Source organism: Coffea arabica, chromosome 5e (genome assembly GCF_036785885.1).
Source record: "Coffea arabica cultivar ET-39 chromosome 5e, Coffea Arabica ET-39 HiFi, whole genome shotgun sequence".
Taxonomy (NCBI): Eukaryota; Viridiplantae; Streptophyta; class Magnoliopsida; order Gentianales; family Rubiaceae; genus Coffea; species Coffea arabica.
This window is the reverse complement of record NC_092318.1, coordinates 51,415,129-51,433,250: the sequence shown is the minus strand read 5'-3', so window position 1 is coordinate 51,433,250 and position 18,122 is coordinate 51,415,129. Positions and strand designations below refer to the sequence as shown.

The window sequence follows — 18,122 nt, the reverse complement described above, 5'->3', positions numbered from 1 at the left end:
CACGATTTACAGCACTAGCAATCTTGGCAGGTGGGGTTTAGTATTGGCGTCTTTGCAAATAGCGAGTTTAGTTACAAGCAGTTGGCAGTTGTTAAATTAGTTCTAGCTAGAAAAGATTTATTCAAACATTAAGAAATAATGAGACCAGCAACAAGAATCTTTTTTTTTTTTTATTTAAAGATCTTTTTGGTGGTCAAGGTTTAATAGCAGGCTCTATTCATCTTTCTTATGAATTGCATGATTAGATTGATTAATTTCGGGAGATTTCTGTACTGGCAGTCAAAAGACTGCAGATAATTTTCAAGTATTACTTGAATTTTGTCCATGCCTTACGGTCTTTTTTTTATTTATTGTGAATTTATACAAATATAAATAATTTAGATGCAAAAATTAACAACAATCCTATATGTTCATCCACTAACTTTAAAAAAATTAATGTATTCTAAATGTTCAATTATTTACTAATTTTTAAAATTTTGTTTACATACTTTCACAATAATATGATGGTATACTTCAAATAATGTACCTCATATCAAAAATTTGGTAAATTTTCTTTTTTTTTTCTTTTACAAATGTTCTTTTAGACAATTTAAATTTTTATAATGACCTTAAACCTAGAACTATATATTCATATTAATTAAGTAGAAAAAATCTAGCAATTCATTTTTCTTCATCAATAAATATTCAGTTTCCAACAATATTAGTAAATCTGTCATTGTAATAGTTAATTCTCTTTTTTACACTAAGTTAATTCAAAATTAAGAATACTAATCAGCAGTATGGTAGTGAAAGGAAGTAATTTGGGTATATACGATTTCAATAATTGTCATTAAGAAAGTAATTTGAAATATGTAAGATTTCAATAATTGTGATTTGAGAAAAATTTTACTATAGTTCTATATGTAATAATTTGATAGAAAGCAAAATCATTAAGATAAGATTAGTTGTTTTCAAAGCCATATCACTAAGATAAAATTAGTTCTTTTTAAAGTTAGTTTAAAATTAGAGATAATTTTTAAACATATAATATAATCCAAATAGGATTCAATATTGGTAAAATCCAAGTGACTCATAACCCATTAATTCTCTTTAATTAGCATTAGGGATGGCAATTGGGACGGGTGTCATGGGGGGCTAATGGGGCAGGTGGTGGGGCGGGGCGAGGGTAATTTTTTCCCCTCTTTAGAAATGGGGCAGGGGCAGGAATTTACCCCTGCCTTATCCCCCGCCCTGCCACCCGTTAAAAAATAATAAATATATATGTATAATTATATATAATATTTAATTTAATTAGTTACAAATTTATAATAATGATATTATTAGTTATATGTTTATATAATGGATTTTAGTATTTGTAATATAATTGATATTATTAATTATACTAATAATTATGCATGTCTACTAATAGAAATTATTAATTAGTTATATTAAATTAACTAATACATTTATACTAAATTCATAATTATACTTAACATAATAACATTTTTTTTTCTCGAAAAAAACTCAATAATGACTTAGTAATTATATTTGTATCAAAAGTGAAAACTTGACTACTTTAGTTATATTTGTTTCATAATGTTGGATTATATTCGAATAACTCTTGTTCAATTGTTTTTTTGGATTTCAATTGTGAAATTACGATGGATAATAACTTGGTGATGTGTTGATATTTTAGTACTTAATTATTTGCTAAAATTTGACTATAAAAAATTATATGACAACTTTTTATTAGTTACGCAAGGGAAGCGGGGCTGGGTGGGAGCCGACGGACTTCGCCCCATTGCCATCCCTAATTTAGCATGCCAAATAGGGGTGAAAAACAACTCTTATTAAAATATCTACTTTTTACACACACACACACACACAGATATATATATAAAAAATTTGGTAGATCTTTTTCTTTTACAAATGTTCTTTTAGACAATTTAAATTTTTATAATGATCATGAATCTAGAACTATATATTTATATTTAATTAAGTAGAAAAAAACCAACAATTCATTTTTCTTTATCAATAAATATTCAGTTTCTAACAATATTGGTAAATCTATCGATATAATAGTTAATTCTCTTTTTTACACTAAATTAATTCAAAATTAAGGGAAGAAATGATGAACAATATAAATACTAATCAACGAAATGGTGGTAAAAGGAAGTAATTTGGGTATGTAAGATTTTAGTAATTATATTAAGGAAGTAATTTGGAATATGTAAGATTTCAAAATTGTGGTTTGAAAAAGATTTTACTATAGTTCTATATGTAATAATTTGATAGAAAGCAGAATCATTAAGATAAGATTAGTTGTTGTTAAAGAAATATCATTAACAAGGTTAGTTATTTTTTAAAGTTATTTTAAAATTAGAGATAATTTTGAAACATATAATACAATCCAAATAGGATTCAATATGGGTAAAATCCAAATGACCCATACCCATTAATTTTCTTCAATTAGGCATGATACAGAGGAGTGAGAAACTACTCTGATTAAAATAGTTACTTTCATATATATATATATATATATATATATAAGTAAGCCGCATCAGATCTAACCAAACACAACCCCGAACCCCGAAAGTGGAGACAGAATTAGCTGGATGAATTTTTTGACTTCCCATTTAGTGAAAAGATTTTTTGTACATAGCATTAAACGTTTGCTTTTCTCTTTTTTTTTCCTAGAAATTTATGGAGTAATAAAAAATTTATGTTTGAGAGAGACTGTGTATTTGTATTGAATACCAATTAAAATTAAAGCACAAAGGTGGTCCCACGATTATGACAAAATTTAAGGAAATAAGTGCAATTAGCAACACGTTCTTCTCAAGAGGTCAGGTCATAGTAATCTTCAAGAAAATCCACTTATACTCCTTATCAGTAAAAATAAATTTTGACATATATAACGTATATACATAGATAGATACAGATAAACATATATTCATGACAAAAAGAAAGAAAAAAGAAGCATTATTATTATTTTTTTAACCTTTTTTTGTAAGAAAGCATTATTGTTGTTCAGGGCTTGAGGGCCATATATGATACATGAATACGAAAGCGATGGGAAACGTTTTGCTTCTTGTAAACAAACAAGGATCATTGAATTATTGCGCATGTCATTGATTTTGGAAGTAATAAAGTATCAACTTTGAATCTCTGGTTGTAGCGAGGCACGTACAGATTCCCGAATGCAGCCAGAAATTGTTTAGCTGATTACGAACAACTTGTACAGAAATTGTACGCAGGCTGGAGAGACCGGACCCTTCAACCTTGTTTCAATTCCTGCCTGCGCTGCATAATGAGTTGGAAAGGGATGCAACAAGTCCTCCAAAAGGGAGAAGCAGCAGAAGAACAGGCAGGCTTTCCTCAGTTTGCCTGGCCACCAGCCAATTCATCATTCTGGGCTCTGGCTGGTGAAATATTTAGTCACACTAGTTTATCATTCTGGGTTCTGGCTGGAGATTCTCAACTGTCATTTGTGCAGTTGAATAATGCACACCTGCATTAACCGAGCACTGTGCTTAAAAGCTTTTATGGCTGTTGGCTTTTGCATCTAGAATCTTAACCATAGTTTAATTTCATTGTTTCTTTAGTAACATTGAGACGCCAGCCAAAGAAAATATTATGATAAATTAAGCACTGGATTTTAGGGAAACTTGTTATAGTCACAACACCTTATTCCATGGTTACCTCTGCAAGAAAATGATAAGACTACATATAGTTTTGCAACTCTGGAAAAATCTCAAGAGAACCTGTGTGTTATTCAAGACAAAACAATCCTTATATTCAACTGTAAATTTTCACGGAAAGTTCAACAACACAATTTCCCTCTTGATTTTTGCTGACTCTTTTGCTAGTTGCAATTCGAACACATGGGACTTGATTGGCTGTTTGTTACACCAACATAATGGCCCCCTGTTCCCGAGAGATGATACAACTCCAAAATGAAAACAATGACATCAAATTCAGTTAAACTTAAATGCCATCTGCTTCAAGTTTCCCCTTGTTTGTTTTAATGCTAAAAGGGAAAAATACTCAAATAGTTTGAGATCTAGGGAAGCAAAACTTAGCAGAATTTTAAAGAATTGAAACCCTTAACAATCATACCTATCTCAAAATCCAACCTCTTTATAATTAGAGCACAACTCTGATACACTTGACGGACGTTTTCATGCAGCCGCATCTGCATTTATAGTACCTTGCTAGTCGCTAGTTGCTGCAAAATTATTTTTTTTTTTTCATTTAGGAGTATTTCAACTTTTCGACCAGATTAATCTCCAGAAACGGTATAGACTTTTGCCCCAAGGATACAAAGCGAGGTAATATACGGGTATCGATCACGAGACCTGCCAATAACTACTAGACTACGGAATTGGTCGAACTACTCGCAAGAGCGCTAGTTACTGCAATTATATTGGCCGTTCGTTTCTTTACGAAGAAATTTCATGCACAAGATGCTAATGTATGAAATGTATAGATATAATACATGCATCAACTAAGTAAAACTTTAACAAATTATAGTCTGATTAGGAAAGACAGGGAGGAAAAAAATAGGGGGGGATATATCTAAAAATATCCCATTGCAGTTGCAAATGATCCTTCCCCGGTCACCACATGTCACCTGAATCCACCAAGTAATCCAATCATTGAGCGTGTATCCACGCGACAAGACTGAGAATGGGGATTTATGGGCACCCTGTTCAACTAAAACAAGACAACACGATTTATAACACTAATAACTATAATTTGACCACCTACGCCAACTACTGTTAGCCTCAGCCTCAGCCTAAGGGTTCATTTGGGAGTGAATGATTTGGATAGAAAAGAAGAGAAAGACTGATTTTCCTTTGTTTGATAGTTTTAAGTAGGAAAGAAAAGAAAAGAAATGAGAGGATGAATAGTGACAAAAATGTTTCCTCCCAAATTGGAAAGAAATGGAGAGAAAGTTTGGAGAAAGCTTGTTAATTTTTCTAAAATGCCTATTTTATCCTTAAAAATGCCTTGAATAAATATTTAATGACTTCCATATCCAAAATCATTCCACTAATTCTCAAAACTCCCAAACAACATAACAATCTCTTCTCTTCTCTTCTCTTCTCTCATAACTTAAGCTTTCCCTTCTTTTCTTTTCTATCCTAAACTCCCAAACTAAGCCTAAGTCTCTAAGAGCAAACCAGAGCCTTCCCCTCCTCCATCTGTTAAGCTACATATTTCTCAAACTACCCAAGTACTTATCCCAATTCATTATTCCCAAAAAAAAGAAAAAAAAAACACACACACACACACTAACAATCGCAGAAGGGCATGCATGATTGCATATTGCCTATACAAATACAAGAACAACTATACAAGCAGACAAAGGGGATTTGTACCCCCAAAAAGAAAAAAAGAAGAAGGATGCAGACAAAAGGAGCTAAGAAGAGTGCGGAGAAATTGTAGTGGTCCTCACTCCCTCAGTTCTCTTTTCTCCATCTCACTCTCTTTCTCTAATGTTGTAGTATTGTACTAGTACTACTTTTTAAGCTTTGTCTCAGCATGCCTTCAGTTCCATTGATTACTCTTCCCACACCCCATATCTTTCAAGTCTTTCGCATCCTCCTCTTGTAGTCTTCTCACTCTAGTTTCTTGAATTGAATTATAAGAAAGAAAGAGCCCTCCACAAGGTCGCTATCATCATGGAGCCTCACATGCACCACCTTAGGCAATCATCATCAGCCGTGCATTCCCCGTTTGCTCCAACCAAGAAAGTGACGGAAGAGGCAGAGACTGACACAGAGGAGGAGGAGGAGGAAGAGGAAGAGGTGGAGGAGGAGGAGGAGGAAGAAGAAGATGGTAATGGTGGTTTTGGAGCAGAAATTGAGGTGGAGCCTGAGCTTAAGAAGAAAAGAATGAATTTTGATGAGGGTCCAAGGAAGAGGGGTTCAAGAACTGCTGCTGAAGGTGCTGGTGGTGGTGGTGGAGCGGTGGCAGTGGCACCACCGCCGGGCTGCCGGGCGGAGAATTGTAAGGCTGATCTTACTGATTCAAAGAGCTACCACAAGAGGCACAAGGTGTGTGAGTATCATGCTAAGGCTGAAGTTGTCGTGGTTGAAGGACTGAAGCAGAGGTTCTGTCAGCAGTGCAGCAGGTTTGTAGAACTCGACTCATTAAGACAATTTTTTCTTTTCCTGCTTTCCCAAATCCTCTATGCTTATTTCCGAATTAATAGAAACATAGTTACGAGCTGTTTATCTCATCGTACCTCCTCTGGAAGAATTAACCATGATTAGGAAAATATTAATGTGATTAAATTCATAAATTAAGTTTCTGTTGTCTTGTCACAGGGAAAAAATGGGAAAAAACAAACCCATAATTAGGAAATAAGATATGCAAATGTGTCAAAGCTGTGACTAAACATGCAATGAAGTACGCAACCGTGGCCTTCTTTGTCGATAGATCAAGTGTCCTTCAGGGCTCGAATGAACTACTGATTATCAACTAGGAATACTACATCCTAAAATGCTTCAGATGAAGATTAAAGAACAATCCTTCAGATAATGTTTAAAGAGCATCTTGATTTGTATCACTATACTTGTGCATTACTGAACAAGTTGGGAAAATTATATGGTGTAGCTTCTTTAGATAACTGTTAAGTCTTCCAAACTAAAATTCCAGCTGGTCATCAAAATGGACTCGTATGCCACGATGTAGCAGGGAATGTATTTTTGTCAATGTTCCGCCAAAGACCTTTGAGCCTTCGACCGTACATCAAATAGTGTACTTAAAATGCCTCCTACTTCAAGCATGGCCAGTTTTACTGACATGCCGTCAGGGAGACTGAGCTGTGATGTATCCCAGTCAACGTTCTTCTGAAATATGTTTGGTTATTACGCTGTATACGAGTGACATTTTTTGTGAAATTTCCCAGTAACACAGCAAAAAAAAAAAAAAATCATTCAGTGGGATCTTGGAATTGAAGACTACTAGTTCATAGAGTATCTGCGTAATGGAGAACTTAGCTTTCTGAGAATCATGTTTGACAAAAGCTGTGTACAAGGAACTCCTGACTAAAAATGGATCAAGCAAGCCCTAAACAATTTTCATTAGCAGTGATGAAGAAATTTGACCATACTCTGGTACTTCAGTTAGTTCAGATCATAAATATTCTTTAGAAGTCCTAGTATCTCCGGGCTTTTTTCTTCACAAATTTATCCTTTCATGATAGCTTCTATCTTGTTTGATCTTTATTAGGATAAACAAATGCCAGTTGATGGGCTTTTGGCTATTTTCTGCCAGTTATCTTCCTCTTGACAATCTTTTGCTTTTGTTATCGCGTAAGTTCTCAAATTTGCAAGGTCCAAGACTTGGTTATATTGTCTATCCAGATTCCACGACCTCTCAGAATTTGATGAGGCAAAGAGAAGTTGTCGCCGACGCTTAGCAGGACACAATGAGCGACGCCGCAAGCACTTTACTGAATCTCGTGGAGAAGGATCAGGACGACGAGGATCGAATCCGGGAGCCAAGAAAGATCAATGCAGGCAGGTTGATGAAAGAGGAAGAACCCCAATTGTTTTACCAGAGAACCACCAAAAACTCCACATCCATTAGGCATTCATTAGTTGCTTACTCTCTTCTGTCATCCTATGGAATATTTATGCCATTTATGACATAGCTTCGAGCCTAGTTAGTTTGCACAACTTTTGATAACTTCTACTTGCAATTGTTTCACTTTTCTCCTCCATGCGGTCTGTAATGGGCAGTATTGTCCTAACTTTAGCAGTTAGTCCAGACTATTTCAGTGTTGAATCTACCTTCAACTCCCCTGTGAGGCGTAAATTTTTGTTCTTCATAAGGCTGAAAGATGAACCATGCTTCCCAATACTCAAATCGAGCTTGGCTTAGTAAGAGCTCGCTTTCAAGCTTGATTTGTCACTTAGTCAACCCAAGGTTGAACAAAATTTTATGTTCGGCAACTTTTAAATTTGATTAAAAATTCATTCAAGTTATTTTCGGCAAATAACAAGTTAAATTTAAATAAAATTTTGAAACTCGTTAAAATAATTCAATAAGTTTGAATATTAGGATGTTCAGTTTGATTATGCTCATTTACACCCCAGTTCTTTATCTCTAAGTTCTAGCGCACAGATCTACATTGTTTACTCCAATTCTGTGGCAAATGTACTGTCCAGGGAATCTTTTTTTCCCTCTTTTTCTGTTTCTTTGATTAAAATCTAAGCAATGTGGATTCATTATTTATTACATTATAAAGCACTAAGATGCAATATCAAAACAATTATGAAACTTACATGCAAAGGTTTCTGTTTCCAGCTTGTGTGCAGCTGAAGAACACTCTTCAATTTCCAAAGCGGAGAGACAATTTTGGTAACAGCAGTAACATTCTGAACTTGAACTCGAAATGGATTACCATTTCTCTCGTCGGCTTTCCAGGATGGCGGGATCCACGATTCATGATTTCACTACTTACCTGATCCACGGACCTTATCATCAAAACAAAGGGGCATGGTTAATTTTAAATTCAGCAGATTAATCAGTTGAGTATATTAGAATCTCGTCATTTCTTTCTCCAAGGCCTATTAACATTTGTCATGGATAATCCATCATTTTCTGCAAAGAAATTTACCTGCTCTCTACAGTGCTTCCTTCGTTAAGACCAGACTTAAAATACGATCATAAACGGAACAACAATAGATTCAACATTTCACTATTTCAATAAAACGTAAGAAACCAAGGCTGCACGTCAGTTTTGTACCCTAAATATAAATGCTTTGGAAAGCTCTGCCTATCTAGGGGCTGGGAAGTAGTGTAAATAACAGCATGTTCGAAATTCAGCCAAAATTGCCTGCAAGATCAGAAGATTATGCTCAGAATCCATGGACTTCTTTTGCCATCAGCTACTATTACTATGAGATACTGATTCTTCTCCTAATCTTGTTCCCTTGCCTCTGCCACACCTTGTTATTTTCTTTTCTTTTATTCCTTTTCTTTCCAAAACAAAACCATAATGTGTATAATGGAATTGTTTTGACACACATTGTGGTTTTGTGTTGGCCCATTATGAAGAAGCTGGTCATAACCTACTGAAAATCAAGCTAGAGCCTGGTCAGGAGATGGAATTGTGTATTATGTCGTTGGAGTGCTGCAGCCAGAAGAGGACTTACCTTCCGTAATATGGACTTCTTGGCCAACGGTTTTGCATGATCAACAAGATTCATCAAGAAAATTTTGAAAAATGCTTTGTCTAACAGTACTCTATGATCCATCGACTTGAGACAAGTAAACTGCGTAATGTGGCCAAATTTTTTGCCTACTTGCTTAGCACTGATGCTTTACCTTGGCACGTTTTGTCTTACATACGATTGACAGAGGAGAGGAGACAACATCTTCTTCCCGTATTTCATCCAGATTCTCTTCCAGGAATCGTCTGTGCACCTTGGTATCGGCTTGCTGAACAAGCGGCTAAATGACCCTACAATTCGGGACTCCTTTGAGTGGATTTTTCCCAAGGATAATCCAAGAAACACTAGGTTTTCTGTCAACTTTTTCACATCAATTGGTCTAGGTGGTATTACGGAAAATCTGCTAGAGCATCCGAAGAACATGCCTCGCCTTGCCATGCAACAGCAGAAGCCTCTTTCTGAATCTGATGAATCGGTACTTCTAGTTCTCATGAGTCAGATTCGTCTGAATCATCCTCGAGCTTGGAAGAAAGTGAAAGCGATAGCAAAAATGATGATAGACGTAGGAAGAGTAGGAGAAGATGAGAGATACTTCTGATTAACTGGAAACACAAATGTTGTTATCTGGATTAATTACAGCCTCATTTACTGTCCCAAAAAAAAAAAAAAGTCTAGTGGTAATTAAGGACATTAATCAGTAGACCTTGACACTCAGGTTTCTTCTTGTCAGATTTAAACTCTTTCATAAACCAAAAAACGAATAGCAGTAGTATCCCCTTGTTATTTTTGCATAATGAATCAGATGGACAAGAAGAAGAAGCCGTCCAAGCCTTGTATGAAGAATTGTAGTAGCACTGCACAAGGAGAGAGCAAGGATATAAGAACAAGAATGAAAAGATGGAAAGTTCCAAAGCATGTGACGGAGATCCATGAGAAGCTCGCTTTACTTAACACAAGCTGAAGAGTGGAGAAAAAGGGAAGAGGAGGAGAGATTGAGGGAAGAAGAAGAGGAGAGGATCAGGGAAGAAGAGCTTGAAAGATTGGCACAAGAGCAGAAAAGTTTGAAGAAGGAAAGGGAAAAAGAAAAACGGTTGAAGAAAAAGCAAGAACGGAAACTCTTGACGAGTAAGCAAAAGGTAGAATCTCGTAGATTGGAGGCACATAGAGAACACATACTACTTGGGATGATGGTGCTGATCTTAAACTGCTCAGGAGAAGTCCAGATGCTGAAGTAGATGTTGATTCTGGTGATCAGGAGCCTAAACCTCCAATGGTCATTAAGGAGTTCAAGGCAATCCCACATTTGAAATCTCAGATTCATCCTGAAGCTGAGGTTGTAGAACTAAAAGGTAATTCCTTTAAAGAAGTAGGAAAATTAGAATGTCATCTCCGCTCTCCAATCTGCTGCGTTATGGGTCATGTTGATGCTGGGAAAACCATGTTACTTGATTAACTTCGTGCCACTAATGTTCAGGAAGATCATGTAGGAGGCATTACTCAACAAATTGTCAGGTTTGTGTGACATTCCAGTTCTCTTTGTTGATATCATGCATGGCTTGAAGCCCCAAACAGTCGAATCCCTCATTATTTTGAACTTGATGGGCACGCAATTCATAGTCGCGCTCAACAAGGTTGACAAACCTTATGGATGGAAAAAATGCTACAATGCACCCATAGTGAAGGCAATGAAGCAACAGTCCGAAGGTGTGCAAAATGAATTCAACAAGAGGCTGACTCAGGTTATCATACAGTTCCAGGAGCAAGGAATAAACGCTGCATTGTACTACGAAAACAACTATCTGGGGGAGACATTCAACATTGTGCCTACTAGTGCAATTAGTGGTGAAGGGGTCCCAGACTTGTTACTCTTACTGGTGCAGGGGGCTCAAAGGACTATGGTTCGGGAACTTACTTATCAGAACCAAGTGCAGTGCATTTGTTTTGGAGGTTAAGGTTGTTAAAGGACTTGGGACAACCATTGCAGTGGTCTTAGTAAATAGTCTGCTCCATGAAGGAGATCAAATAGTTATTTGTGGCACGCAGGGTCCTATTGTTAATGGAATTCGAATAGTATTGAGTCTGACACCCCACCCACTGAAAGAGCTCCGAGTGAAGGACAATTGTTTGTGTTTGTATAGAAATCAATGCTGCATAGAGTATCAAAATTGCAGCACAAGGTCTTGAGAATGCTATTGCTGGCTCTGGGATTTTTGTTGTGAAGCCAAATGACGATGTGAAACGTATTAAGATAGAAGCAATGGAGGATATCACATCAGCCATGAATAGGATTGAAAAAAAAGGGGAGGGAGTATATGTTAAAGCTGCCTCTCTTGGCTCCTTGGAAGCCCTCTTGGAATTCTTGAAGAATCCTGCAGTTAATATACCTTTCAGCATTATAAGCATTGGCCCTGTGGATGAAAAAGATGCAAAGAAAGGAGCATCATGCTTGGGAAGAAGAGAGAATATGCTTCCATTTTGGCTTTTGATGTCGAGGTCACGCTGGAAATTTGGGAACTTGCAGATAAACTGGGTATCGAATTGTTCTGCGCAGATGTTATTTATCAGCTGTTTGATCAGTTTAAGCCTCATATTGATTATCTCAAGGAGGAGGAGTAGAAGAGAACTGCCGGAGATGCAGCATTCCCCCGTGTTCTTGAGACCATACCAAACACCGTTTTCAAAAAGAAGGATCCCATTCTTTTGGGGGTGGACGTCTTGATGGCGTTGCAAAGATTGGAACTCCACTATGTATTCCTCGAAAGGAGTTCATTGATATTGGCCATATTGAATTAATCAATAGCAGTGACATACCAGTTGATGATGCCAAGAAAGGTCAAAAGGTGACCATTAAGATCATTGATCGTTGTCCTGAGGAGCAGCAGAAGTAGTTTGGAGGCATTTTGGTATTGAAGATGAGCTTGTCAACCATATCACTAGGGAGTCAATTGACATTCTTAAGACATATTTTTGGGAAGATCTGTCTAGTGATGAGCGGAAGCTGGTTCATAAGTTGAAATATCTTTTCAAGATATTATGAATTAGAGCTTCTATTAGAGAGAGAGAGAGAGTAAAAAAAAAAAAGGGAAAATGAAAAAGAAACATCCCGTTTGGATTGTTATTTTTAAGAATTTTTGTAAAAAAAAATGTATCGTATCAATTTAATATGTGTGAAAAGAAAAGATATAAAAAGATGATTAGAAAATGTGTTCACGAAAAACAAAAAAAAAAATTCGTTTAGAAAACTGCAAATCCGAACAAGGATTTCTTTTACAGTTTCAGCACCTTTGGTTTTTAGGTTATAGTTTCGAGCGTACCAACTTGCATGGAGACTACCCTCTGAAATTGCACTCTGAATTCTTTTATGAGATGCTCCAAAGGGGCAGTTTGTTGATTATCCCTATTGCATACCTTAAGCGGTCTCTCTTCGCTCTTGCATACACTCTTAGCGCATAAATACAATCATGGCAATTACGGTCCTCATTTAGGAAGAAGCTATGTTCTACACCTTTCAAATGAAAGCCCCAAGGGAACGAGGAACTAGCAGAGTCCTGGACTCTTGGGACTCGCATAGTGTATTTGCTTGAAAAATAAGACCACGGTTCTTTCCCAAATTTGTCTTCTCAATCTCAAAAATCACTTTAAGATGAACATATGAAGAATCTGAATCAGTACGAGTGATTGCTCAGAAAGTGAACAAAGACGAGGGATGTTTCATATATGAAAGAACAATCAGTAAAAATTCAGCGAAATTCCAAACAGTTACATTTCAGAGAACAAATGTGCTAACGGCAAAACTTTACTGCTGTGTACAACAGCACGACAGCAACCTTAACCAGTATATTGTACATTTAAGCTTTCGAGACGATAGCAAGTATAGGGAAAAAAAAAAAAAAAAAGGGGTTGTAAACCATCACGAATAATCAACATGCTGAGACAGACAAATGATGAACAGAGTTCAATATACTTGGGAGCTTATACACACGCCACTGTACTTTCTCTGCACATTTTTTTTCAAAGACAACAAGCACTTTAAAAACCTGTACAAAAACCAAGAGGTCCAAGGCCAATTGACTGGACAATTGAGAGAACATATCAGAAAACTACAGAATGAGAATAGTAGGCCAGAATTATCATTTGAACTTGATGACTATACATGATATATCATCACTACTTTTCCTTGCTACAGCTTCCTCATTAAGGTGCTTTGCTGCAGCCCGAGCTTCCTTTTTGTCTTTCACACAGTCGACTGCCTCTTGATTTGACATTACCTGCCATGAGAATTGCAACTTCTAGCACATTTTTTCACCAAAACCAGAGCGCTAATTTAACAAGTAGCTGCAGTGCTTACAATTCAATCAAATATCTCCAGTCCAAAAGAACCACCGAAATACAACATCACCTAATACATTGTTTAGCATAGGATGGTGAACATATCTCTTCACTTATTCTTATGCAGGATACCCATCTTCCCTCATCTAGTTATATTCAGCATTTCAATTCTGTTTGATGCTTAAAATCCCCTGTTTTTAATCATCCTAGAATAGAAAAGATTTTTAGGAAGTATTCTTCCTGAAATTAATTGTCTATGGCAGCTTCAGAGTATGTTCACTCTTATCCATTTTAAGCATGCACCACAATAACTTCAATACCACGAACACGCATAACTAAACATCCCATCATTTCATCCATGAATGGACACAGTCCACCATGTCACTTGATTGCAGATAAGATTCAGCAAAGTAATATCCTATATTAACAGCTAATAAATATAGAAAATCACAAATATGAGTTTAATTTTAAAGATGAGAAGTTTGACCTTCCATATGCCATCACTAGCTAAGATAACAAACTCCGTATCGTCATCTATGATCTCTACAGAAACATCCGGTTCAGAACTGAGGTGTTGCTTCAGGCTCTTATCACCAAATGCTCTTGCAACTGCTAACTGTCCATCAACACGTGCAACATCACCTGAATGATAAGAATCATCAACAAATGTAAGTCAATTGATAAGAGCTTCGTACTACCGCCAAGTCTATGTTCAGGTCAAAAGTACTAAAAGATCTCTTAGATCTTGAGAACCCAACTAATTCTACTATTGGTAAGGCATGACCTTGGTCCTATGAAAAGACTGCAGCATGTGCATAGGATACTCTTTCATGAAGCATTCTACCAAAATAACTCTTGCATACCACTAAAGTTTGAAATTTGAAAATAATCAAACACAAAGAGATACAAGTATCATCGAAGGTCCAAAGCCAACCTATGATACCGAGAAGAAGAGTCTAGTAGCAAGGCTTCCCATTCTTAGAAACCACAGTTTACTAAGCTTCAAGATTCTCATGTTACAAAGCATGACAAGTCAAAGCCACCTTGGTTAAATGTTGTAATTTCATTGAGAGAGGCACAAGAAGCTGCAAGTGCAACAGCCTCCAAAAACTGTAACTAGCATTTCATTTCTGCTTACTTATAGAGTTCCATACCTGGAAAGTTTGAAACAAATCCACCTCTATTCTCAATGTTTCGCCTCTCTTTATTAGGTTCATGATCAACTGAAAGCTGCTTTGCTACCCCATTCTTGCAGAGGACAGCACGAGAGTCCCCAACATTAGCCACAACAAGTTTTTGACAATTAATTAATATTGCCGTGACTGCAGTTGAGCCACCTTTACCCAAATCAACTGCTTTCTCTAGTATTGTAGCATCAGTGATCCGATATGCTCTTCGAATAGCATTTTCAGTTTGAGTCCAGAAGTCAGGCTACACAGAAGAGGAGAAAAGCATGTTTAGATTCTTAAGATTGAGAATCATCATACTGCAATCAATCAACCAAGAATAAGACCCCCACAGCAGTGAAAAAAGTACAGAACTTTTACAGGACAGCCATTCTCTTGAAGGAGAAGAAATTTAAAAAGGAATAAGACGATCTTTTTTGGAGGTAATAACTATTAAGCAAATAAGATAATCTGTTCTACAGAAGTTTACATTACCTCATTCAAAATGTTGTCAAACAAATGAGACCGCAAGTAGTCGGGAATTTCATGACCAAGATGACCATCAAATATCGCAAACAGACCAAGCTCATTGTCACCAACTTGCTTAAATTGTGCAAAAAGATAATCCTCCATAGCATGATGTCCTTTCCCGGCAACTGTGTGATAACCATGAGTAACATGTTTGTGCATTTTACTCTTACCTTTTCCTGTTTCAGATGCAGATGAACCTAAACCCACTTTTTCCTGCAAAATGCAAAGCAATTATTTCCTGAGATGGTATTTTGTCCCTGATTTACTGTAGAGAAACAAAAGAGAATTCAGAAGCAGTTTCCGGGATTGCAGCAAAACTGTACTATGTATCTTAACAGAGTATTGGAATATTGAAGCATTATGCAATGGAAGAGCATTATTTTAACATTCACTAAATTCTTTTCCTCCTTTTGTTTTACTTTTTATTTTTGGGGAGAAGGTCATATACTGAATTCGAATCTGCCCAACAAAGATATTTTTAGAAATGGGGAGAATGTAAGACCATAATAATATCCAGAATGTCAGTTTTAGGAACATGGTCATATATCCTACTAAAGTTGAACTTGTTTCATGAATGTAATGAATAAAAGACCATGCTATATACTAAAAGCACAACAAAGTATACATGTTAAGGTCTGCAAAAATGGGAAGCATTATCATTCAGTTTAGCTTTAGTTACATCTTAGGTTATGAATATGCTGTCTTCCCACAAGAAGTACAGAAGCCATCATAATAGTCTGAGATTCAAGAGGCTAGATGCTAATAGACTGACATAAACTACTGTGGGCGAGGCGTCAATTTAACAAAACTACGCTAAGATATGCACTGAATGCTAGTATGCCTTGTTTTACAGCATCTATTGGGCACCAGACGGCCCCTGCTAAAGGATGGTTTAAAGAAATGCTACTGATCCCAAAGAAAGTAGAAGAGCCGGGGAAATTCAAGATTGCATTTTTATGGTCAGTTAGATGGGAAACTAAGTCAGGTAACATCCCTGCTAATATGCATTTGATTCAAGAAAACTTCCTTTTAAACCCCTCGACTATCTAATACTGTGATAAAGATTAAATCTTTTTAAACTTTCATTAATTTGGTTAAGCATAAACAACCTTATCCAAAACAGAGTCATTTACTTCAGACTACTTATCTACACTCTACCCAACTAAAACCCCTTAACGAGGTAAAACATTTAACAATACGGTTCATGAAGCATTTCTTCCTAAGCAAAGTCAACATTTGAACATGTAACTATGGTAAAATTCCACCAAAATGAGTACCAGGTTCCCTCAATATGGTGTTACAACGTACAAGAATGCAGGTAATACATGATCAGAGAAGTACAAACCGCATTATTGTGCACGTGGGCCTTTTGTAAATTGAAAAATGGATGCAATTTTCGGACTCCGATTAAAAATAAAAAATAAAAAAAAGGTATCAATATCCCGACCAATACTAGGGTAGGAGAAGTTTGTAGGTACCTTCATTTTTTGCAACATTTCTCTGCCAGCCATGGTGAGAAATTAGACTAATTCCCGCGGATCTTGTATGTAGATGTAATAGATGATTATTGGAAAATAGTTTGATATTGGTGTGAGGCCAGACGAGGAAGACAAATGAAGAAATTGTCAGAAAGAATTGAGAGAGAAACGGGAGGTGAGTTAATGAGAGACAACTGTGGATGGAAAGGGCTGACGAGCCTCCCATTCCCCTCCAACCATTTGACACGCAACATTTTTCGGTTCCTCCCCCTGTGCCCTGTGCACTCCAGTCCAATCCCGGCCCTTTTTGCAACTATCGATGATGACGTGTTAGGGCCATCAGCTTGGAGTCTTCTTTTTCTTTCTTTTCTTTTTCTTTTTTGGCTTTTTCATTTATTGATTTTTCCTTTTTTTTAATGCCCTACGAAAATTTCTCCTTTTTCCTATTCATTCTGATTCTCTTTTTCTTTTTCTTTTTCTTTTTTGGGGAAGTCGTTTTGAGTTAAGAACGATACAGTAAAATATTTACATGACGAATCAAGGTAAAATAATTTAGGGATAATTGTAGAAACCTCCCCTGAGGTTTCTAATACTAGCACTCATTTCCATATGGTTTAAGAAATAGCACTGACCTCCCTTGAACTTACTGATTCTTTGCATATTTAATCCGGGCTAGAAAAAGTGCCATTAAAATATTATTTTAATGAGTGAAATGAGAAATTTGTGCCAGATTTGCTAACAAAAGATTGTAAAAATTTACTTTTATACCCTCGTTATTTGGAGAAACCTAATGAACAAATTTTGCAAAAGAAACCTTGTTTCTTGTCAACAAATTAAGTAACTAATTAACCCACCTGTAAGTGTTACCTTCACATATTTAATTTATGTTAAATACAAAACCTATCAGTTTCTCTTTCATAAAAATATTAGAGTAACACTTTTTGAATTTTATTTACAAACATTTATGTATTTAACATAAATTAAATGATTCAGAGTAAAATGCTCATAAATAACTAGTACTTTGTTCATATAATTAAGGAAACCCATAAAGAGTTGGTATGTTATGGGTAATTTCTTTTTTTTTTTTACTTTCATATATTTAACTTTTATTAAATAAAAAACCTATCAGTTTTCCTTTCATAAAAATATTAGTGTAACACTTTTTCAATTTTAATTACAAACATTTATGTATTTAACATAAATTTAATAATTCAAAATAAAATGCCCATAAAGAGCCGATACTTTGTTCATGTAATGGAAAAAAACTATATTAAATAGATAACTTACAGATTTCCTTTTTGTAAGATTATTACTGTAACACTTTTTGAATTTTATTTACAAACATTGATGTATTTATCATAAATTAAATGTTTGAGAGTAAGATGCCCATAAAAAACGGGTACTTTGAATAGGTAATGCCCATTTGTCCAAAGACTACAACCTTTAAA

At 35.8% G+C, this 18,122-nt stretch overlaps 2 protein-coding genes and 1 pseudogene across 3 annotated transcripts; 2 read left to right on the top strand and 1 right to left on the bottom strand.

Moving 5' to 3' along the window:
- The first annotated feature begins 5,350 nt into the window (after nucleotides 1-5,350).
- LOC113743592 (uncharacterized) lies at nucleotides 5,351-7,809 on the top strand. Its single transcript, XM_027271643.2, has 2 exons — nucleotides 5,351-6,118; nucleotides 7,356-7,809. The coding sequence occupies exons 1-2, from the start codon at nucleotides 5,667-5,669 to the stop codon at nucleotides 7,579-7,581; spliced, it is 678 nt and encodes a 225-aa protein (XP_027127444.1). The 5' UTR covers nucleotides 5,351-5,666; the 3' UTR covers nucleotides 7,582-7,809.
- A 2,290-nt stretch (nucleotides 7,810-10,099) lies between these two features.
- LOC113687643 (eukaryotic translation initiation factor 5B-like) lies at nucleotides 10,100-12,246 on the top strand (annotated as a pseudogene).
- Nucleotides 12,247-13,112: 866 nt separating this feature from the next.
- Nucleotides 13,113-16,916, bottom strand: LOC113688625 (probable protein phosphatase 2C 39). 2 transcript variants are annotated; one of them, XM_027206505.2, is made up of 5 exons: nucleotides 16,675-16,916; nucleotides 15,161-15,409; nucleotides 14,654-14,930; nucleotides 13,987-14,141; nucleotides 13,113-13,438 (listed from the first exon to the last, which is right to left on the bottom strand). In XM_027206505.2, the coding sequence occupies exons 1-5, from the start codon at nucleotides 16,705-16,707 to the stop codon at nucleotides 13,301-13,303; spliced, it is 852 nt and encodes a 283-aa protein (XP_027062306.2). In that variant the 5' UTR covers nucleotides 16,708-16,916; the 3' UTR covers nucleotides 13,113-13,300. The 2 variants fall into 2 exon arrangements, with proteins under 2 accessions (XP_027062306.2, XP_027062307.2); XM_027206506.2 differs by having other exon boundaries at nucleotides 15,161-15,461; nucleotides 16,675-16,815.
- Between the last annotated feature and the right edge of the window lie 1,206 nt (nucleotides 16,917-18,122).

Excerpts from the sequence above, each read along its gene's own strand:
- LOC113688625 (XM_027206505.2), bottom strand. The coding sequence starts at position 16,707 with ATGGCTGGCAGAGAAATGTTGCAAAAAATGAAG. Across the intron at positions 14,931-15,160 it reads TTGACAACATTTTGAATGAG|CCTGACTTCTGGACTCAAAC; the intron begins GTAATGTAAACT and ends TCTTCTGTGTAG. Across the intron at positions 14,142-14,653 it reads ATTTGTTTCAAACTTTCCAG|GTGATGTTGCACGTGTTGAT; the intron begins GTATGGAACTCT and ends CTTATCATTCAG.
- LOC113743592 (XM_027271643.2), top strand. The coding sequence starts at position 5,667 with ATGGAGCCTCACATGCACCACCTTAGGCAATCATCATCAGCCGTGCAT. Across the intron at positions 6,119-7,355 it reads TTCTGTCAGCAGTGCAGCAG|ATTCCACGACCTCTCAGAAT; the intron begins GTTTGTAGAACT and ends TTGTCTATCCAG.